The 24,222-nt window shown below is 37.0% G+C and overlaps 1 protein-coding gene across 6 annotated transcripts in view; it reads right to left on the minus strand.

The window, feature by feature from the left end:
• Positions 1-23,672, minus strand: part of col1a2 (collagen type I alpha 2 chain) — a 51,080-nt gene extending 27,408 nt beyond the window's left edge. For 2 of the 6 annotated variants that reach the window (XM_033042577.1, XM_033042561.1), the window contains exons 1-24: positions 23,465-23,672; positions 19,949-19,962; positions 19,836-19,856; positions 17,443-17,487; positions 17,117-17,194; positions 15,483-15,530; positions 13,187-13,231; positions 12,976-13,029; positions 12,821-12,874; positions 10,225-10,278; positions 10,038-10,091; positions 9,895-9,948; positions 8,303-8,347; positions 7,572-7,625; positions 7,103-7,147; positions 6,011-6,064; positions 4,120-4,218; positions 3,973-4,017; positions 3,787-3,885; positions 3,629-3,682; positions 3,405-3,512; positions 2,842-2,895; positions 2,584-2,682; positions 1,346-1,399 (exon numbers count right to left, since the gene is read on the minus strand). In XM_033042577.1, coding sequence (XP_032898468.1) covers positions 1,346-1,399; positions 2,584-2,682; positions 2,842-2,895; positions 3,405-3,512; positions 3,629-3,682; positions 3,787-3,885; positions 3,973-4,017; positions 4,120-4,218; positions 6,011-6,064; positions 7,103-7,147; positions 7,572-7,625; positions 8,303-8,347; positions 9,895-9,948; positions 10,038-10,091; positions 10,225-10,278; positions 12,821-12,874; positions 12,976-13,029; positions 13,187-13,231; positions 15,483-15,530; positions 17,117-17,194; positions 17,443-17,487; positions 19,836-19,856; positions 19,949-19,962; positions 23,465-23,546 — 1,413 coding nt within the window. In that variant the 5' untranslated portion in view covers positions 23,547-23,672. Of the gene's footprint in view, positions 1-1,345; positions 1,400-1,439; positions 1,494-2,583; positions 2,683-2,841; positions 2,896-3,404; positions 3,513-3,628; positions 3,683-3,786; positions 3,886-3,972; positions 4,018-4,119; positions 4,219-6,010; positions 6,065-7,102; positions 7,148-7,571; positions 7,626-8,302; positions 8,348-9,894; positions 9,949-10,037; positions 10,092-10,224; positions 10,279-12,820; positions 12,875-12,975; positions 13,030-13,186; positions 13,232-15,482; positions 15,531-17,116; positions 17,195-17,442; positions 17,488-19,835; positions 19,857-19,948; positions 19,963-23,464 lie in introns of all 6 variants that reach the window. The other 4 variants (XM_033042586.1, XM_033042552.1, XM_033042568.1 and 1 more) reach the window with 3 other exon arrangements.
• Positions 23,673-24,222: the final 550 nt, after the last annotated feature.

Raw genomic sequence — 24,222 nt, forward strand, 5'->3', positions numbered from 1 at the left:
TTAGTAGGCTTTAGTTTTTTTATTTTAAAGTCAAATTATATATTATAGTAAAACATGATTCGGACACCAAAATATGAAAATCAATTGAGGAAGCTATCCACACTGTATTCAATGGGTATTGCGTCCACTGATATATACATTTCAACAAGATTTGTATTTTAAGATACGTGTCTATATATTGGACTGTCAGGAAACTGACAGTAATAGCAATCAAATTATGACTAGGTTGAAATACATTGCAAATGAATCGAAATGAACAGCTGCGGAAGAAATGAGGTGGCTAATAGCGAGTGCTATTTTAACTCAGACTTCCTGGTGTTTGATTGATTGATTTATTAATTGATTGATTGATTGATTTATTAATTGATTGATTGATTGAAAGATACAGATTGGAAACAGGCCCTTTGGCCCACTGAGTCCACACCGACCATCAATAACCTGTTCCCCTAGCTCAATGTTACCCCACTTCTGTATGCACGGCCTACACGTTCAGGGCAATTTGCAAAAGGCTAAGTAACCTCTAAACCAGCATATCTTTGGGAGGTTGGAGGAAACCTATTGGAAACTTGGGGGAACGTGCACATCCACACAGACAGCACCCAAAGTCAGAATCAAAACCAGTTCTTTAGTGCTGTGAGGCAGCAGCTCTACCAGCCGTGCCACCCCACATATTCATCTTAGATTCCAAACAACATTCAAAATGTTGCCCACATGATGCTTCAAATATCAAAATGGCAATACATTCTCAACAAAGTTATTGTTAAGTGTGCCTTTTATTCACCAAAAGTTGATTCACCTGAAATTGTTGTTGTGTTTTGACAGTCTTAGATACTTTTTGGCTGTGTTGTAAAACTGTTTCTAAGTGATCATCAACAATTTGTCATATTAGTTGTCAAATATACATGATTTGCATGTGGATTCTTAAATCTTTAGGTAATTACTAAGACAAAACAGTTAACTCTTTGATTTATTGTTAATTAGGAATTGCGATTTTTGTGCTGAACACATAATTAATAGATAAATAGTTAAGTTAAATGGGGTTTCTGTTAAGTAATATGTATGCAATGTTATTGCATCATAAATGAGTAATTGTTAGTAGAACTAAATGGCACAGAGTTTTGCAGTTACTGCACCGACTAAATTGCTACGTTATTCAATTAGCATTTTAATAAAATAATGTTACTTTAAAAGTTAGCAAAACCTAATAATTAATGCCTGATCATTATTTAAATGCCTGGGAATAATTCTAATGTAATATTCCCATGTAATTTGCCATGCTTTATTCAAACTTATTAGATTGAATAAGCTGTCAATAAGGGGAGCATAAAACCTAAAACCAACTTACAGAAGGACCTGATTTGCCAGGAGCACCTATAATGCCAGTACTACCTACGATACCCTGAAAAAATAACACATTAATGCAAGGTGAGAAAACTTACTGGAAGACCTTGATTTCCCACAACACCACTTCTACCAGTTTGTCCATTAAGACCCTATAAATAGTGAGGAAAGCATAAATGTTTTACATCTCATTCTATAATGTATACAATTACGCTATATTACATTAGATTGTCAACAAATTGATCTATTCATTCTCTAACTGTAAAGGCTATAAAAATCCCTCAAGGGCAAATTCCAAATGACAACTCGTCAGCATATGCAGAAATGAATTGCTCCTGAGGCTTTATGAAATAAGTAACACATAATTGAATAAATGTTCCAAGGTATGAAATAAAAGCAAAACTGGTGGCTATTCACTTTTAAAAACATAATTGTGCAAAAATAACATAATATGTCTAAATTAGATAATATATTTACCACCAGGGGGCGCCGCACGATGGCTGCCACACCAACGGGCTGTCTCCGTTTTTATCCTTCTTTGTGTTTTTAGTTTGTTGTAAAATGTATGTTTTAGTTTATCTTTAGTTTTGTATTATCTGGGGGGTGGTGGGTGGTGGGTGGAAACGTTTCTTATCTCTTTCCACAACGGAGATGCGACTTTTTCCCGTGTCGTATATCTCCGTCCGCACTGCGCTCTAACATTGTGGAGTTGGATGCCTCTTGCTGGGACTTCTAGAGCAAAACCGCGGAGCTTAGACCACCCCAATGTGGGAGCTCGATCGCCGGTTGCGGACGGTTCGACTCCCCCAAGGAGGAAAGGAGGAAAGAAGATAAGACTTTATTGCCTTCCATCACAGTGGGGAACGTGGAGGAGCCGCTGCGGTGGAAGTTTATGTTAAATTTTTATGTAGTTGTGTGTCTTGTTGCTTTTTTGCTATCACTGTATGGCAAACCAAATTCCTTGTATTTTGCAAAACATACTTGGCTAATAAAGTACGATTATGATTACATAGTGCATTTAAAGAGAAATATATATTTTTTGTTTTATTATAGCATAATTTTGGAAGCTTATTTTAAAATGTTATCAACTGTTTATTGACATAAACTACAATACCATATCAGATTTTAAATTTTTTTTTAAATTAGAAGTATGTAAATAAAATAAATACTAGTCCGCAAACTTTTAGTTGCATTCATTTGTGCTTGGCTTATCATTGCAGTTGTTGCTTTAGTATTGCTTACCCGTAGACCAGGCATACCACTTTCACCAGGACGTCCCATGTCACCACCAGGCCCCATGGCACCACCAGCACCCATTTCACCCCGTCTGCCTTGAGCACCCTAGCGATGATATAGAAAATAAAGTAGTTATTCTGAATATCTCTTGTAAATCAACCAACATAATCATTCAATAAAAAGCAAGGAAATATCAGTTTGTAGAAAATAGTCACATGCTGTTCATTTTACTTGATTTTTTAATATTAAAAGAGCAAAGTTTACCATGCCACCAGCTACTCCAGAACGTCCGGGCATGCCACGGTTACCAGAGGAACCCTACAAATAAAATTAAATAATAGATTAAATGTGTACTGAACAATAAATCTCATTGAATTTTGTAAGTGTTAACGTATTGGGAAGTTGCCAATAAAAAAAACCTCAGAAATATTATTGTCTAATTTATTACAATTTTACTGTTTTTTTGTACATAATCATTAAAATTACATTGACAGGTCTTGCGTAGAACAAAGGGATTGCAGCCCAGTCTGTGTGTATATGACTGCCACATGCAAAACATTCATAAAGATTCACCTGAACAGTTAAAAATTAAAATGATCAAAACTATTCAAATGCAGTTACATTGGTGAGAATTCTGAAACTATTAAACAATGCCCACATTCAATGCCGATATTTTGTTGAGTGCTCAAAATTGCAAATAAAAGATACGTTCACTTATATCACCAAATAACTGTAAACATTATTGTTAGGTAATGTTGATTTAATTTGTAAAACTGAAGGTCTGAATGCTTTGTAGTTTAGTTTATAAAATGTAATGTTAACTTTACCCTTTCGCCTGGAATTCCCAGAAGTCCTTGAAGACCAACTTCACCACGAGAACCTTGCTTGCCTGATTCACCAGATTGTCCAGGGGAACCTGCAGATCCAGCATCACCCTAATTTTAGCAACAGGGAATGTAGATATGAGTGACAGTTGATAGAGAATCTCAAGACAATCAAACTTGCAGAGAAAAGGCCCAACTAACAAAAACATCAAAGAATAAACACTCACAGGCTCGCCTTTGGAACCGGTCTCTCCCTTGATACCTTGAACGCCAGGGTCACCCTGATATGGATAAAAGGAATGGGTTATCAAAAATAGTTATTTCCTCCCATCGGATAGAATAGTTATGGCAATTGCTTGACAGCTAGATTGCATGCTTTACTTACAGAGAGTCCACGAAGACCTGCAGGTCCTACTGCACCTGAGGGGCCGGCTATACCACGGGCTCCCTGGAAGCCAGGAGCACCTGCGATACCTGGGGCACCCTGTGTAAGAAACACACACAAGTCAAGTATTTGATGGCTAAGAAATTAAATGAAGAGGCACCATAGATGCATGCTGAATGTACCAACCATTGCACCCTTTGATCCAGTAAGGCCATTGGAACCTGCATTTCCCTAGGATTTTAAAAAAACGAATGAATATAGAAATGAATATTTTCATTTGAATTAGATCATTTCTTAAAACGCTTGAAAGGTATTGCTGTCATAAGTACTTACAGTAAGACCCGTGGGGCCAACGGAGCCAACAGTACCAGCCTCACCTCTGGCTCCTTGAGCTCCAGTTGGACCGCGAATACCCACTGGTCCAAGCTCACCCTTTGTAAAGTGGAAATAAAAGAAAAGCAGGTTGTGAGTTCAGCCTGGGTTGTTAACACAGGTATATCGAACTTCTTAACTTGCTCCGAGCTAAGTGATACAGCATCTGGCATGTCTGCCATCAACCATTATAATCCTCTCCATCTAACATGATTTCTGAATATTGCCTATGGACTTGCTTACCAATGGACATTATTATTTCATGCTGTATTTAATTATATTGCTTTTTTATTAGAATTCAAAAAACAACTGGTAAGTTAACCAAAGGGAATCTCATCTAATAACAATATGAATTGGTGTGCAAGATTATTTCAGTTAGTGTTGAGAAACTTATATATAATTCAAAAGGTTTTGGTGCATAAGGAACAATGTAACTTACAACTCAGTAAATCTAAGGATGTAATGGCTAATTTACCCAACTTGGCCTCAATGTATACTTTTTGGAATAAATATATTGTTCATATTTGTATCTGTATGGTTTGAAGTCATTTTTAGACATTTTAACCATTAAACCACCAAATAAGAATAACGTTTAATCCTATCTCTTACAACTCATTTAGAATCTATTGATCAAGTAATGGAATAATATTATAAATTATGTCAGTCGAGTATAATTATTTCGTTTATTAAATCAAAAAGAATATTTTATTTTGTTTGGACAATTCTTTCAAAATATACATCAGTCCATCAATTAATGCACTTCTTTGACTAATGTTGAGTCTCAGTGAGGAAAAATCAAACCTGCAGTAGTTTAAAACTAATTTTCCTAATAACAAACCCGAGAAACACATCATTTGTTATGGAGAGCTTACCCAATCTAAGCGCATTGATCATTCATGTTCTGAAATAAGCTATGATTGGAATAATCCCTTAATAATATCAATATAACCATGACCATTAATGTCATTTTGGATAATCTCATATTTCAAGTAATAACCACATTGCGTCTCTTTGTTTCCGCATATTTTTTTAGAAGAGTTGTAAAACTGGGAGATTGGCGTAGCAGATATCTATTTTCTGCCATGTTATATCATAGACCATTTAGGGGGTGACCATGAATAATAATTTCATGCGGTTATCTTACACATAAATGAATGTATTTTTTTCATTATTAACATGGCGTGGCTGAGTAACTATAAAAAACATATTATGCAGTGATGCTCTGATGACACCAAAGCAGTCAGGTGACCTCACAACTATCCATAAAAGAAGCACTAATCTACACTGGATGCTGCTGAGAAATCCAGTTAATAAATAGAGGCCACGTTCGAGGTATTAACTATTACATCCTTAGATTTGTTGAATTCTATGTCACATTGGTCCCTACGTGACAATCATAAAATTAAACAACGATTGTTCTTGCTTGCACTGGCTTATCTGGAAGATGACCTTTAGATAAAAGGATAGGAATTAAATTACTTAATTAATTTGCAACAATATTGTACAATATTTACATTTGTACAATATTGAATGCAACAACCAATTTTGAATATCTGGTCTGTATAAAATCGCATTCAAACAATAAAATCAATTATTGCAATTTGTTGAGAATCATCTGCCCTGCAGCAATGTTCACTAAATCCAAATCGGTGCTTGGATTTAAGAATTTTTTAAATGCATGATAATTTATGATGGGAATCAATGGATTGATATACGTCATTTAAAGCATAATTATGATTTTTAATGTTTATTTATCACGGTTTAAAACAACCCTCATCAATTAATGTTATGTGGTATTATATTCCATTCCCAAATAATTCACTATTTCTGACAATATAAAATGCTGACTTACCTTGATACCAGGACTGCCTGGAAAGCCTGGAGGACCAGTTGCACCAGCGAGTCCCTGTAAAGTAACAAAATAACAATATTTACCTTGTGATTATTTTAGAAATACAATTTGCCATAATATTCCTTATGTCTCAAATATCTGCCTGGGCAACATTTACAATCAATGCTGCAAAAGACCATTGCCATGAGGAAAATAGATACATTCAATTAATGCCAGTCATTCAGATCAGGTATAAGGTATAGTATTTCAGAATCAGTTTCACTGTACTCCCACATTATCTATTATCATAAATAATTTCAAGGATTACCATGATTACTAATTTCACTGGAAGTCATTTCTAAGATGTCATCATTTTACATCATACTTTCAGGTAAATGATGTGGAGCAAAACATAAAGTGCTGGAGTAACTCAGCGGGTCAGGCATGATTTGTGGAGAACATGGATAGGTGATGTTTCGAGTCAGGTCCTTTCTTCAAACTGATTGTAGTGAGGGGGGGGGAGGGGGGGGAAGCTGGAAAAGAGGCGAGGATGGGACAAAACATGGCAATAAGAGATGGTATGATTGGCAGATAAATGGACAAAGGCGAGACGTGAAAGGAAGAGAAGAGAATGTCAAATAAGCAGAGAAGAGGAGTGAAATGTAGAGCCAAGGGGATGAACATATGAGGAAGGGGACAGTACTGGAAAAGGGGAGGGGGGGGATAGGATGGTGGGGGAAATGTGTGCAGCTAGTAGAGCTGTTGCCTTACAAAGCCAGAGACCCAGTATAAATTCAAATCCTGGGGTTATCTCGATGGAGTTTGTACATTCTCCCTGTGTCTGCATAAGGTTCTTCTGGGTCCTCTTGTTTTCTCTGCCATGCCAAAGACATGAACATTGGTAAGTTACTTAGCCAGAGTAAATGATCCCTATTGTGCAGCTTAATAGTTGAATCTATGGAGGAATTGAGGGGAATGAGGAGAGAATGAAAAAAAGGGATTTATGCAGGCTTAGTCTAAATGGTTTGTCAACGGTTGGTGTGGACTTAGTGAGTTGAAAGGCTTGTTTCCATGCTAGATCTCTCAATAACTATATGCAAATGGCATACTTACAGGATGACCAGATGATCCTGCCATTCCATCACTGCCTCGGGCACCCTTCAATGAATCAGGAAACCATTTTTAATAAACATACTTATAATCACAAGATGCACAATACTACAAGATTATCAGTCTTGAAATTGATGATAAAGAAAGACACATATATGTTCTTCCATAAAAATGACAAAATAGAATATTTTACCACACCATCAAGATGAAAATCACTCTTTTACATTACTGATGCTGTTAAAATCAAATTTAATTTTAATTTAAAAAAAATTACAATTACAAAAATTACAATATGTTGGCACGGGTCTCATTTACTGGGAAGGCAAATGTACAATCAATAATTGGAAAAATCAGTTAGATAGGTAGATTGCCCACCAAGCACAAATGTCTGATCAGCCATGGGGTGAATAAGGCTTTCCACCAAGAGCACAAATAAACTAAATAGAGAGCGAGTCAGAAACAGGACACTCACAACTGCACCAGGAGATCCGATGCGGCCTCTCTCACCCGTAGAACCACGGACACCCTGTTTGCAAAAGAACAAGCATTCACTTATTTTCACATAGATTGTTAAGCGAAATTATGACTTTGTCCGCTGTATCATCAGCCAGCAATTCCATAGAAAAAATCTGGTAACATCTAGGTCACTGAACAGCTTGCCTCTGTTTTCCATGCCTGCATATTGAAATGTGGAAGACAGGAAGCAGGGGAAAGTCTCGTGCCAGCACCCTCGTTCAGCTGCTGGACCCAGCACTGGATGCACTTCACATCCAGCCCCTCAGCTTTACGCTGGCCATGTCTGGCTTATGCAATGCAAGCTCATTTGAGCCATGATTAGAAAGGTAAGCACATGCCGATAAGAGGCTTGTTTATTCTTTTTTAGTTGACATTATTTTAAAATTAATTTCTTCATACTATCCAGGATGGAGCCACGTCCTGACATCAGGTCGCTACCTATGGACCACTCAACCTCACGGCTCAACCACAACATCGAGATGCCAGGACATTAGATCCTGCTAAGCAGCAGAAAATATGGCTGAAAGTTGACTGCGTGAAGCGCGGATTGGAGACGACAGGAAGTGACCAAATCAAGCAATGATTTGCAAAAATTTACATTTTTTACTATTATTGACAAAGCTGTCATAATGGGTTACCCCGGGCATTAATAAAACCATTCCTCCATTTTGAACATGCAACACATACCACCATTCCAGGGCTACCATTTGATCCAGAGTTTCCATTTTCACCCTGGAATTTAAAAAATAGCAGTATGAAGTTTTAGATTGACTTTTCACAGTATTTATTACAATAAATGTTCTGCAATAAGTATTAGCTAAATCAATGTTTGTCAAACAGTTCTGTGTTAGAAACACCTGCAAATAATAACACACATCAAAGGATCACTTGCAAATATTGTCATACTCCTGGAGGTTTGTCTCAGCTATTGATGTTCTGCTGAAAGGAATGTGTTGCATTTGTTGTAGAAAATATAGTTTCTTTGATATATGTATTACAAAGAAACCGTTTTTTTATATTACTGATGAACCAAAAATAACCAAGATCCTTGAGGAATCAACAATTCACGGGCAATATAAATGTTGTATGAAATCATTAATTTTGGTGTTTGATTGCATGACTGTAGCCTGACATAATACAGTCTTGCAGAAATATATTATAGACTGCTTAGGTTCAGGGAACTACTGATGCTTTCATTTTTAAATAATATTTCAAAATCATCATTAAGACTTTTATTTTTCTATTAATTCTTCCTTAAGAGTCTTTAGAGGAGAGGTCTGAAAGCATGACAGAAGGTCAAAATGATCCATCCTTCGGAGTGAGAATTTAGTAGAGTGGCATAAAAGATGGGAAAAGGAAAGAAGTTTGCCTTACCAAACAAAAGTAAAGATACATTTATAGAGTTTTTTTGGGAGGTTCTTTTAAGAAATAATTCACTCTTTAAAAACTCTCAGAACAACAGAAAGTGCAAGGATAATTCTAGATCCTTATTAACAGCCATGACCATTAATGAGAAGTGTTGTGTGGACTGTGAATTTCTCAATAGAACTGTGATATTTATCTTACATAACATGTCAAAGATATGCTTACAATAGTAAACATGAATGTTCGGTTCTTGTGAGATATACCTGGGTCTATAAAATGGGGATTGTTTAGAAATAATCAAATAATATGTGAAACATCACATCAATGGCCACAACCAACATCTGGCATAGGAGAGTCATGTCTGCGAGAGGCTTTTTATCATAGTTTTATGATTAACTTGGTATCTACCCATGATATGTCCAGTTACGTTTTGAGAAGGTCTTGCATTGGACTCTTCAGCGCAGTTTCAAAATCGCAAGGCAGCTTTCCTTTCTTAAGTATATGTTAAAGCAGCCAACAGATGATTTGTGTAAGTTAGGTTGCATTCTGCCATGAAAACAATTATTGGGCCCAAAATTCTAAAGCTGCTTCTAATTTCAGTACTGGGTTGTGCATGACCACAAAGCTGAATTGTGCTTCTCGACAGAGTGGGTCATGACTCTTCTAAGGCAGTAATGTTTCACAGATGGTTTGTATATACATTATTTGGCAAATCACTTATGACTATGGTTGTAAGCAAGGAGCAGGAGTTGCTTTCTGTAGGTGCTATATTTTGATTTTTGCTTGCATTATTCTGTTTAATTGCTCTCTCCATACACCCATTGAGGGTAAAATGTCCAACCAGTTTCCAATTCTTGAGCAATACAAGAAGTATAGTGTACTTCACTATAATGTTATTGTGGCTACAGCCTTACCTTCATTCCAGCAGAGCCTGATTCTCCCTTAACTCCATCCAGGCCAGTGTAACCCTGTAAGGAAATGGAAAAAATTATAAAATGAAGGCCAATTACACATAGTGGCACAAAATCAAGTAGCAAAGATATAATATTCAACTCACACGGTGTCCTTTCCTGCCAGGAAGACCAGGAGTTCCTGGGAAACCACGAGCACCCTATAAAGAGGAAAGGAGAAATATAATCAATGAATCATCAAAACGAAAAGACATTGTCAAGCCGTTGTTAGTACAGGAAGATTAATGCCTTCAAGTTCAATGGTGATAAACCTCATGCAACAACTTCACTTACCTGGGGTCCAACAATACCACGTTCGCCAGATTTGCCAGATTTGCCATTTGAACCCTGTATTAAAAAAAGATGGAATCTTACTTTTCACACAATGTCAATGACCGAAGTACTTTACATATACTTACTGTACTAGGTGGATTAATTCATCATTTTAGTATTTAGGTGAATGAATCGTGTATGACTTTTATATAATTGCTATCAAATAACAATTACCAATTAAGTGCTAGGTGTTTCCAACTTGCCTAATATCTGTCAGGTGAATTAATCTTCAGTGCCGTCTGGCTGAATTTAGCAAAATCTGGTAGATTTAACCTAAATGTTGTCTGCCAGAACAGTGACTGCTGTATTAGGAATAAGACATTCCTTGAACAGATCAAGTTCAGATTAGCTTCATGGTCACCTCTGATATCACCCATTCCCATTTGCTGAACATAGAGAAAAACTAATGTTATTTCCCCCTCAATCGGAAAGTTGACTTGAGTTCATTAGACCTAAATCTATTGAGATCCTCGGATGGTTTGAAAGCAAACTATTGATATTCCTCAGGCATTGCTGACTTCCTTGCCTGAATTTTGAAGAATGGGTTAGGCAGGGACTGAAGATCAGATGTCAGTGCATATGTACTCAATAATGAATCTAGGGGTGGACTCAGTCATGTCTGGCTGAGGTGTTGGCTTCAGCCAGGGCTAGAATATTCCATTTAATCCCATCAAGTTAATTGGGTTCGCTGACCTAGATAGCAAGTGCGTGGTTTAATTCTTTTGAAAAATTAATATTTTCTGTTTTAATGATTTTAGATCAGTTAAGTGGAATTAAAAATAAATGTATTACTTTAGTTTAAATAATTCCTAATTTTAACAAAATGGTTAAAATGTTTTTGAATAGCCAACATTTAGAAGCAATGGAATGGATGTTCAGGGTGTCCAGGGTCTCAGGTCTATCACCTGAGGAATAGTCATTGCTTATGTGTAGGAAGGAACTGTGGATGGTGGTTTAAATTGACCCAAAACATCACCCATTCCCTCTATCCAGAGATGCTGCCTATCCCGCTGAGTTACACCAGCATTTCGTGTCTATCTTCAGTTATTGCTTATGGACTGCTTCACTTCCAGATATCACTCCAGCACCAAGGCCTGGATCGTGATTTGACCCTCAGGACTATAAAGGCTAGTACTGCCATGGGAATCATAGTCAGGGAGTAGTAAGGAGCAGCTGCATACGTATGACACCCACTGTGTCCTCATGAACATTATATTTGTTACATATGGGATTGAAGGGACAGTGAGAAAATGACTCGCTGTGCACATTGTAAATGTAATGTAAGAGGTCTTCTCTGTAATAGGAACAAATCTGGCAAAAAACATGTTCATTCTATGTGTTTATTCCTTTTTAAATATTTTAGATGAAGAATCACTGGAACATTTGACTGACTTTTACGAAGTAGCTAAATATTTAACAATCTATTAATGCAAGTTCTGTAATAGGAATCCTAGGATAGGAATTGACAATGAATGAAAGATATTCTAATTCTTAAGGGTTTACATTTTATTCCAGTTATGTTATGTCATATTGTTCTTTATTGCACAGTTGCATATCTCTGTTATTATTACTTTAATTGCATAGGAATCAAATGAAGGTTAACATTTAGGCAATTTGGTGGAGTTTTTGCAATGGCAATATCAGTGAGACGTTGGATTATTGTGGATATCTTTTAGTTTAAAAAGAAGCAAATATGCAACCCATTATGAATTTTAATTTAATTAAATGTGACTTTAATGCACCGGAACTTTAAAGGTATAGCAGAAAATTGATTCACTAAGGACGGGATTACATGGCACTGAAATGAAAGATCAGATATGACTTGGTTGAATGGCAGAGCAGGGAAGTTCCTACATTCTTTATATTCATATTTTGGTGCTTGAAAATGTGTAGTGCACACTAATAAATCAGATGTTTGCTACAAGGGATGTCAATCATACATGTGGAATATTATCTTTGTGTTGATAATATTGATACTCCATTTCCATCTATGATCCCAAAGGATCACCAAAATTGTCGCTATTTAGGTGAATATATAAGAACCCAAATCTTTATGGCAACAATAGTCATGTAATTCTTTGAAATAGGGAATTTATTATCACAAAATATCATTGTGATAATACCAATATGATATTGAGAAATATTTCTGCATAGTAGCCAAATCAGTTCTGTACAGATTCTGATAGATTCTAACCAAGGAAGGCTGCAGGATGCTTTGACTTTGAAGTTAAAAATAAAAATGAAAAAGGACATCTTACGACGAAAAGTTAAGAAGGTTGAGATTATGGAGGGCGAGTTCCTGACTATATTCAAGGCTGGGTGACAATGTTGGTTTACAGGGGAATCAATGCTTACGCAAAACAAGGAAAAGTGGGATCAAAGTCATGGTTATTAAAGATTTTAGCAGTCCTTTGTCCAAAACGGAAATGGCTTTCCATGAAGAGCTAATGTCTTCTCCTGCTTTATTTTCCTTAATTCTTCGGTTTTGATTTTTCATGATGTCAAGTTAAAAATTGTGTTATGATTCATATTGTTGTCATTCATAATGTATACCTACATCTTCACCGGGCTTTCCAGGTACACCTTGAGGACCACGAGCGCCAGCTGAGCCCTGAAGAATAAATGGAAAGAAGGAAAGTAAAAATTAACTAAAAGTTCCCAGTATTTAGGAAATATTGAGTGAAGGAAATATTGGCTTTGGTGTATACTTACAGTTGAACCAGATTCACCAGTAATGCCTGACAGTCCTGAAGGTCCAGGAGAACCCTGAAAGGGAGCACGTGCATCTGATTACAATTCATCATAAGTGAAGTCTTCGAAATTAACTTTAATGCGAATATTAAAAATGGAGGTAGTACAATGTGTTGCATAGTTTCAATTATAAATAGGTAAGGATTTTAAGACAAGAGATCATAATACTTACAGGGACACCAGAGGATCCTTGTGGGCCTCTCACTCCCATTGGTCCCTGAAAAAAAATTTATGTTTAAATTAGTATACAATATCATAGTCACTAGTAAAACAAAAACATATCTATATTCAGTGAACTAAACACAACTGAGAAGGAAACAAGACTGATTAGGCCAAGAGTGATTGATGAACTAATGGACATAATAAGTCTTATCTTTTTAGCTGTATTTAGTGCAAGCCTTTGAAAATAGTTGGGCACAGTTTAAAACAACAACCCTTGAAAACTAAATCACAAATGAATTTAAGTTTAAGTGAAACCAAATTGAGAGCTTAACTTGTAATGTTACATTCACTGGATCAGTGTTTTCATGTTTTATTTTCTACCAATTAAAGGTAAATGCAAAATGTGATTTAATCCAGGAACTTACAACATAGAACAGTAACAGGCCCTTCAGCCCACAATGTTTGTGCCAAACATGATATCAAGTTAAACTAATATCCGCTATCTGCATGTGATCCTTATCCCACCATTTCCTACATCCATGTGTAACTCCTTCACTGTGCATTGTTGATCATTTCAGATGATAGAGGCTCACCATATTATTTTTATGTTCAGTATGCTTTAGAATGATAAAAATTGAAACCAATTATCCCCCCAAAGAAAGCAGAGGATTAAATAACTAGTTAATCTGTTATAACAACAAAGTGCTGGAAATTCTCAGTCGGCTATACAGCTTCTGCAGAGAGAGATACATAATTTGAGAAGTTCTGGGTTCTCATTGGAGACCATTGACCAAAAACAATTAACTGTTTTTCTCTTGAGAGCTGCTGCCTGACCTGATGGTATTTCTAGTTATTATTTTTTAATGCTTTCCAGCCTGATCAGTGTTTGCTTATGACAGGTTTATGTGTTTATGATGGCATGGTTGGTGGGGGGGGGGGGGGGGGGGGGGGGTGAGAATGATTGTTCAGGTTGTAGAGCTCTTTGTTCTCCATTAACTAAACCTAAAATTTTGAGCAAGGAAACCAAAAGCTACTTCGTAACAGAAGAGAAACACACCCAACAATTTAACATTCCAGCAATATTGCATTTAGTTTTAGGTTAGATGCTTTGTTGAATTACTGGAATGAAGATCAAGTCTTCTGAAGAGTGAGAAACCAGACAAATCAAGCTTTCCACAGAACATAGAAAAGTACAGCACAGGAACAGGCCCTTCAGCCCACAATGTCCGTTCCTGAAGCCAAGATAAACTCATCCCACCTGCCTGCACATGATACATATCCCTCTATTCCTTGCATTTGTGCGTGCCTATCTAAAGGCCTCTCATGACAATGTGTATTGGGACATGCTTATAAACTAACCTAACAAACTAAAACACTGATTTCTGTTGTATCTGTTGTAAAGTTATAGTAACCTAAATCACCTTCATTGTTGCAATGAGATTTGTCAATTAAAACCAAATCTTCTGATTAGAATCGGAGGATAGGTTACACGAGAGAATTTCATTATTACTCACTTTTTTGAGTTGTGCTTGCTTAATACAACAAAAGAATACAACATTTCACTTGCCTACCACATAATTAGCATCCTGTCTAGTTTCCATTTCAAAATTCTAGTTTTCACAGTGGTATTAATCTTGACTAATCTATTTCACTGGATCAATTGGACTGAGTGGGAGTTAATGTCTGGCAAATTAATCACTGGAAATGCATCCAAGGAGAATGCAGTGATAAGAAATGGATTTCACGCAACGTGAAATACACTTTCTTCACACCATGAACCTGTATAGATGGGGAATACTAAATGTTCTCCCAATAAACTTGTTCTTTAAAGGGGCCATTTTAAAGCAAAGCAGTTATGTAGATCATCTGATTCAGATGGAAAAATGTTCCTTGTAGCATATGGGGTCACTTCTATAATAACAAGGCAAGCTAACAGTTTGAAAGCTTCACATGTTCTGATATATTCTGGTACCTTGTGAATCCAAGTTACATTTCTAAACCTTTCTTGTCAAAATCAATCCTCTCTAAGTATTTTTCCGCCCATAGCTTATGTGTTCCATAAACCCACATTTCCACTGCGCATCAACAGTTGCAGTACTTTGACTTGAATAACTGCACCTGTTCATTTTTTATGTCCCAAATTGAATATTATTTTAAAGTATTTTCATTCATTTTGAATTTGCTCACACCTATTGAGCAAAAAAAAAAAATTGTATACAATTGTGTTTCTGCGCAGGGAGAATCTAATCTTGATGTTTAGCCCGAGGTGTAGCGGGATGATTGTAAAAGAGGTTATAAATACGTACGGGGATTCCTGGTGTCTGGTCGTCTCGTTTGTACTGAGCAGCATAGCTCTGAAAACAAGAACAGAAATACGTTACTGCTTGATGAAAGTCCTTAACATTATCAGTTTATATGACTCGTGGGAATATTTACTACATTAAAAGATCATGGCTGCACTGCTTGAAGAGAGCGTTAAACACATGTACACATCTGGACACATGCAGACGCATGTTTCTTCAGAATTAACAACTGAAAGATCAATACAAAACACTTTCCCATACAAAGTAAAGCAAGCGTACTTACTAACCAGAATCTAGAAGGTCTTGAATGTGGGATAGGATATCCGTTGGAATAGAGAAATCAAACTTCATTCTTAAATTCTTCTTGTTTTTGTTAGGGTCATTTTCTACATATTCAATGGTTGTCAAATACAATGGGTGGAGCCTCATTTGCTAGTTTAGCAAGGCAGAAACAATATCCAATACGATAGCAGTTGCTTTTTATTGGGCTGTGACCATATCTAATATCTGCCTCGAATATCTGGAAATATACCTGTGTGAATTTCATAGTGTCATAGAGTTATGCAGCATAGAAATGTGCCCTTCAGCCCATCATATCCATGATGGCCTTTTTGCCCATCTACACCAATTCTATTTGGTTGCATTGGGGGACCTTATCTTTCACCATCTTGTTTGCTTGACTGTAGTAATTGCTGTGAGTTCCAGATATCAACCATTCTTTGTGTAGTAAACTTACCCCTCGGACTCCCCTTAAACTTCTATTCTCTCACTTTAAACCTGAGCCCTCAGGTTTTGGACAATAGGTGCAGGAGTAGGCCATTTGACCCTTTGAGCCAGCACCGCCATTCAATGTGATCATGGCTGATCATCCACACTCAGTACCCCGTTCCTGCCTTCTCCCCATATCCCCTGACCCCGCTATCTTCAAGAGCCCTATCTAGCTCTCTCTTGAAAGTATCCAGAGAACCGGCCTTCACCGCCCTCTGAGGCAGAGAATTCCACAGACTCACAACTCAGTGTGAAAAAGTGTTTCCTCATCTCCGTTCTAAATGACTTACCCCTTATTCTTAAACTGTGGCCCCTGGTTCTGGATTCCCCCAACATCGGGGACATGTTTCCTGCCTCTAGCGTGTCCAAACCCTTAATAATCTTATATGTTTCAATAAGATTCCCTCTCATCCTTTTTGATACCTCCACCATGAGGAAAATATCTTGTCTATCTACCTTATCTGTGCTTCTCATAATCTTGTCTACTCTATTAGGTAACCTTCTCAACCTCTGTCACGTCCGGGAAAACATGACCAGCCCTTCTAAACGATCCCCATAAGTTAAACCTTCAAATCCAGACAATCATATTCTTCGTTTAGTGTGCTAATCTGAACTGCACACAATACTCCAAATATGGCCCATCTAGTGTTTTATAAAGTCGCATCGTAACATCTCAAATCTTGTAATTGATGTTTCAGGTGATGACACAGTGTGGTATGGCTGGGATAGTCCTACTTTACACTATTTCTCTCCAGCATACACTGGCTGGTGACATTTCCTCGGTCACTAGCTCCAAATGCACAATATTATACTGTGCTCCATTTCCAAAATATGTTTCCGTTCAGTTCAGTGAACTGTCAGTAACTTACAAAGCCGGGTGGTCCTGGAGGTCCAGAAGAGCCTGGGTTGCCTGGGATTCCATCATTGCCGTCTGGTCCTCGTGGACCCTATGACAGAAATAATGTAGATTGTGACTTTGCACTGGAAGGCATAATAAATACAAAGTGGATAGCCAATATTTAAGAATTTAATTGAAATGGTGCATCCGGCATTGTTAAATCAATGCCAACTGAAAACAAACTGAAGTATTAAATAATGTTCTGGAGAAGAAATATTTTCACCAAAACATGTTTAATTACATTTAATTACAAAAAAAAATCTCATTGAACAATGAAACCAATTAAAGCATAAATACCCTGTCTCCGGATGTGCCTCGGTTGCCAGAGGGTCCTTGTGGTCCCTGAAGACAAAAATATTTGGATCCAGTTAGATACGGGAAACCAAAACATAATTCAATCTGTTCCAGCATGTTATCCATCATATAATTACACCTTTGATCTATTACAGTTCCTGTGTTCTTTTCTTTGATAACATTTTATTATGTGTATGCTTAAGGGGAAAGATGGAAAGCAGAGCCTTCAATTATAAGATATCTTTCAAATCTATATATCTCCAAACTTGTAATAGCCTTGTCCCTTCTTGGAAAGCCCAGTAGGTGACACTCCCACCTCAGAGGCAGAAGGTTGTGGTTTCAACACACAAATCTCAACTGGCACTGCTTGAAGTGCCGTCTTTCAGGCAGGAGGTTAAATCACGGCCCAGTCTGCCTTCTCAGGTGGACGCATAAGATCCCATGACCAATATTTATCTGCCACCAAATAATATTAGAAGCAGATTATCCAATCACTATTACATTGCTGTTTATGAAAGTTTGCTTTGCACATTTTGGCTATTGTATTTCCTGCATTAGAACAATGACTCCATTTCAAAAGTATTGCATTGGCTTTATAGTACATTTATGCATCCTGAAAAAACATGAAGAGCACTGTACAAATACTTTTCATATCAGGAAACAAGCAGTTAATATGCCCAGAGCAAGCTTTTCTGATAAAATAATTCTGTAACCTAGTTTTGGTGTTATTAGTTGAGGACAGTACAGGAATCCCTCTGAACTTGTTTGATTACAAAAAAAGGAATATTTTGCATTTTTGTGAAAGTTGATGGGCCTTGGTTTTATATAAGTCAAATTGAAATACCCCTGACAATTGAATGGTCCTGCACTGAAATTTCAACTCGGGTCATACCGTTAAGTCAGTGGAGTGGGGTTTGAAGCTACCTCTGAATTTGAGGTAAAAGTGCCATGACTGAGCCTCGACCAGCAGATACATTTACTTTCCTCAGAGAGACTCTGAGAAAGAAAATTAATGTAAACAATTACAAAATCAATGGTGGATGATCAAATAGATGCACACTGAAATGGTAAGAGTCCAAAGGTGTTCAGAGACTTTTGTTGCAGTGTGACATTTTTCACTTAAAACATAAGTGTAGATTACACTAGGTAATTGTTTTTCATTTCTCTATCCAATTTTGCTCATTATGACTCCTTAACATTGTATGGAAATAATGTGTCAAAATGAATTTTATAATTATTCTATTATTTATCCAAATAATAGGATAATTACCAGAGCAACTTGGTTAAGTGTGATAATATAGTTCATTACATTCTTCCTTCATGATAGCCCTGCTAATACTTGATTGGGGTTCAATACTGGCGTTTGTTCTCTGCATTGGAAACATATCGCAAAGGCAATGGATACAATTGAGCAAATTACTGCTTGGTCTGATTCAGAAAAGGCAGATGTCTATAATTTAAGAAGGAGTTTTTCCTGAAACTGGTCCCATCCAGTGGGTCTTGGTGGAAGGCAATTGACAATAGGGCTGTGTTGCTGGCTATCCTGCATTCCAGCCCAGGGAGAATGTGTGATAAAGAAAGGAGCAACCTGATGTAAAACGTGTAAAATTCAAGCTTTACGTTGATGTGATTTATTGCAGGGAATTCCAGTGCTATTGATCCAATGGGTCAACTCTCAAAAGGATTTGACGTGGAGTTAGAATGGTCTTAGCCATGCATCAACCTTTATTCTATTTTTGTTATTGAGGTTTTTTTCTGCTTCGTTGTTTCTGTCAATTTGGCAAAAACACTATAGATGGCACAATGTATGAACCTGTGGCATATTATGTATTTGATAGGAATGGATGTGTCTAACTCGTGAGTGACGGTGATTACATAAGTATGGTAAGAATAGGCAAGTATGAATCATGCCTCTGATCAGCATTTGGTTTCCATTAATCAGTATTAAACAAAATTGTTTAAAATAGATCTAAAGGAACCTTAATGGACAAATATACACAGGGTGCAGGATATAAAACAGTATAGATGCTCTCATGAACTTCCAAAGAAGTAGAAATGGATTTTTAATTAAAATGTATTGAAACTGGCATCTGGAAATACCTGATAGTGAGTGAGGAAATTGAGCTTGTTTAATTAGACTTTGTGCTGGAAATTAGGTAATTCATATCTCTCCTTCTATGTGTAGGAAGGAACTGCAAATGCTGGTTTAACCGAAGATAGACACAAAATGCTGGCATAACTCAGCGGGTCAGGCAGCATCTCTGGAGAAAAGGAATAGGTGACGTTTCAGGACGAAACCCTTCATTAGACTAGTTACATTTCAGCAACTTATAGAAATGTCATATGAAATGTAATGCACGCTGTCACTAATAATATGATTGTTTAATTGTACATACCGTCAATTCATCTTGGTAACCCTGCAATAAGAAATAATACATTTAATTATCTTACAAAAATCAAAATTTAATTGAATTTTTAAGAAATAGACTGTAATGATTTTAACACTTACATAATTTCCATTGTCTGCAGAAAAAGAAAAGAAGACATAATTAAGAATTAGCCATATTTTTAAAAATGTAGATTTGATAATACATTGTATACACACATTCCAGATTTGAAAAAAAACTACATAAATGTGCTACCCGGTTTATTTTGTAGAATTTACAGAGTGGAAGTTGCTATATGATTATGGAGAAATTAGGAAATATATTCTCTGCTCACTATTTGTTAAAAACCAGCATGAAATTCTACATTTGATTTCATATTTTGCTAGAAATCTGTCCACAATCTTTTTCAGATATGTACAAAATTTTATGTTTAATTCTCAGTAAATAAAAATCTTACACTTACATTGGTAAGGAAATTTATGAATTTAAACCATGTTTTCGTAACAAATAGTCGCACTGTGATTTAGACAAAGGTTAAACTAAATGCTTGGTAATTGGAACACTTTATATTTGTAAGACGCAGCGTTTAGAATCCCAAGCATATTGTCAAATAATTACCCTTTTTTAAGATATATAGAACACTTTTTCTTTCAGGCACCTGCATTAGTTCTCAGAGATCAAGTTTGTGATATGTAGAGAAAAACTTTATTCAATATATGGTTGAACCCCATGTTTACAGGTGAACCCGTCTTCTCATAATTATTGTGCCTGTGACATCATACATAAGATTGCGATTTGTGGATAGAATTGGTGATTATGTTATCTGAATCCTTAAAATAAATATAATTGACATTGGTTCACATAGAATCCTTAACTGGCAATAGAGCCAAAAGAACGACAAAGCCAATAAACTGGATTTCAACTCATGTCCCGAAGAACCCAACATAATTTTTGATCCCCATTGCACTAGCCAATGTAGCTTGTGAAAAAAAAAGTTGAAAGGGTTGAATATGTGGGCTAGTCCTCCTCACTCATTGCATTAAAGCTGAATGCAGTGGCCTAAAGTAGCACTGAACCAGATAGTGCGAAAACAGATATCCAATTCGTTTTTGTTGTAACTCAGATTTGGACCAATCATGACGGGATAAACTGTGTCAATTAGGGGAGAAATTCATTTTTCGCTGCAACTCAAGACCATTGTAACTATTATACTTATCAAATAATAGGCAGAATTTTCAGAATAATTTCACAAATAAATTAAAAATATTTTTCTTTACTTGAATTATTTCATAGAAGATAATAGCATCACATGCAGCTATCTTGATCTTGAAATATGCGAGTCCAAATAAGTAAATTTTAAAATAGCAATGTAAATCTCACTTTAAGATAACAGGTCCCTTTCTTGAATCCACTTTTTTGAAAACAAGGCCAGTAATTTTATCTCAAAGGATGATAATTATAGAAAACATTATATTTTGATCAATGTACTTTAATTCCTAAATACTTATTGTAAGAATACAAAGAACATTTAAATGGCTTTCTAATCTTTAACATTGTCACTAAATTAGATTAGAACATATTTAATACTATTTAAGGAAAATTAGTTTAGTGAATTAGTTTAGGAAATAATTTAAGCAAACAAATACTTTATCATATTTCAGGTAAGAGTCATTTTATAAATTGACATAGATTATCTAATAAATTGGAGGAAACGAGAACAGTATATGACTTGGAGAATAATCCAAGTTTTGTGGTTGTTGGGTCAAGTTGGCACCAGGGTGGCATTTCTGCCACCAGGCTACTTATCAATGTTATTGCCAGAGAATCTGTCACACAAACACAGCCAACCAGGCTGAGGTTTCTACACCTTGCCTGTAATTTCCTGCACTTTGATTCACCTTATACCATTACCGAGACCTGCAAGTTGCCACAAACCACACGTACAAATAGAAACACTTTTAATGGAATGAGACCAAAATGTTTAACAGTACAAACATATCTGCTGTTTAACAGGATATAGCTACCTGATTGGTGGTGGGAGTGGTTTTTAATAATTCAACCACAATTTCACAAATATGCCAAATCATATTTTAGAAAGTTTCTGTGCCAACCTCATTGAATTAGATGTTTCATGAAAGATTTAGTCTGAGTTTATTCTGCAAATTTGTAGATAGGGTTTCCAGTTCCAATTGATACAGGTGAAGGCACTAGAGGATGCACAAGACAACATTGACACATTGCACATCAGAAGATTATGACTGTAAAGATTGGGTTTAAAATGAGAATGGTTCTGTAAAATTAAGGCAGGAATAATTTTCCTGGATTGTTTTGAATATAACGCAGAACAGATAAAAAAATTTGGGATAATCATGGCAGAGATACGAAAAAAAAGATTCTGATGAAAATTAAAAAAACGTTAATTTGTACTGTTGCATCCACCTAGCTAATCGGTTCAATTCACAACTGTTTTCCTTTCGAAGTGAGGATTCATTTCCCCCACCCCTTACACAGACCCCAACTTCAACCCGAGCCAACAAGTCAGATACTTCAAATTACCAGCAGGTGGCTCCAAAGTTCACATGTTAATTTTCGGATCCTAAAAATATCACCACATATGTTTTGCATCTAAATACTTCAGGGAAATGTCGAGGTGGATCTGTACTGAGATTATGCGGATATTTCCTCATTATCACTACAGATCTCCCACGTTGTCACCAATTCGTCCGCTCACATGTCACACCTTCTTTGGCGTTGACAAAGGAACTGCTGGAAAACTAAGTATGCAGAGGCCCCCCCCCCTTCAAACTGGACACATCGCAGATTTATCTGCACCAGTCTCCCGGGACAATGCAGCCACATCAGATGTGGGTGGAAACCAGAACAAGAAACACCCACGCGCGCGAAACACTGCTTGGTCACTTAAAACAAAAGAATCGGTACTCTAGACTATATAAACTGGAATTCTTGAAACATTTTAAAAATCCTGTTGTACCGTAATCTGCATCGACAGTGAGGCGGATTAAAGTGAAAGCACTACCGCGGGGTGGCAGTGTCCACAAACTACCTGCTCCCTTCCCTCGAACCCAACTCAACGTTGTCATGGAAAACATTACTTACATCTGTTGCCATTAAAGTTCCCCCCTTCCACCCAGCCCGGAATCCGATCAGTTTCAATGTCTGCATTTTTGCTTTCTAAAGCTTAAATCCACAGTCGTATATCACCTGGGCTCAATTAAGCAGAAAAAAGATGGAACTGCCGCCCACACAAAAAAAATGCTCATGGATTTCCTTACTTTCCAACATTTGTCTAACCCGCTTCTAAGCACTTCGTTGCGAATTAAATTTTAAGCACATATTTACGAACGTATTTTCTTAAAGTATGTATAAAATAACAAGGTGCAGATGCGCTTGACCAATACGTTGCTATTGTATAGGCTACTGTTTAAGAAAGGCCGTTCGTTGCAATTACAGGATTTATAACGGGATTTATACTTTTATTATTCTTATTTCATTCCTCTTCGTTTTTTGATCATTTGAACTCCGGGTTTCTGAAAGAATCTGGCATGCCTTATCTTACTGGGCTGCAGCCTCCAAGCACACATATACATTACATTGTCAGATTTAAAAGGGGCACTTACATTCGTCTTCATATTGGCCTCTTGCTACGAACGTCGTTACTGCAAGCAGCAACAAAATCCGTGTATCCACAAAGCTGAGCATGTCTAAATGTTAGACATGCAGACTCCTTGTGAAAAATAGCCCAGACTTTTACCCAGCAAGAATAAAACAGGCGATGATAACTCCAGACTTTACAGAACCCTCCTGCCGAATCTCTAGCGTGATGTACCCTTCTTATAGTACAGGAGGATCCCTGTCTGCGTGTCAGGACATCCCCTTAACCAATAGAAACCCAATGGTCCAGCACTCTCAACCCCAACAGATCCATTGGAGGGGCATGTTCCAATGTGCACCGCCTGCCAGGAGATTACTGGCACAGCATCATTGGAATGACGATTCCAGAAACTCTTAATTGAATCCAGCCCTCTGCTTTGTCATTTCGGGCTTCACTTCGCTAGGGGGCTGTGGTGGGGTATTTAATACTTGTCCCACTTTCTACAGTGGGAGACCATGTCACAAACTGCCGGCACTCGCGGTATTCGAGCAAGGCCAGAAATCAGGGACTACTTCGCATGTGAACCCCGATGAGCAGAGCGGTTCAATTGTTTGCGCTGGGTGCATGTTAGCTCTGTTCATCACCGCTTCGGTAACTTGCAACTGGAAATACTGGTGTCTGTGGCAACTGCTTGCCAGCCATTACATTCCAGTGGATTTGATAGAAACGACCACACTATTAGCGGGGAGAAAGAACAACGACTTCAGACGATGCCAATCTGAG

Source organism: Amblyraja radiata, chromosome 2 (assembly GCF_010909765.2).
Source record: "Amblyraja radiata isolate CabotCenter1 chromosome 2, sAmbRad1.1.pri, whole genome shotgun sequence".
In the NCBI taxonomy this organism is placed as follows: domain Eukaryota; kingdom Metazoa; phylum Chordata; class Chondrichthyes; order Rajiformes; family Rajidae; genus Amblyraja; species Amblyraja radiata.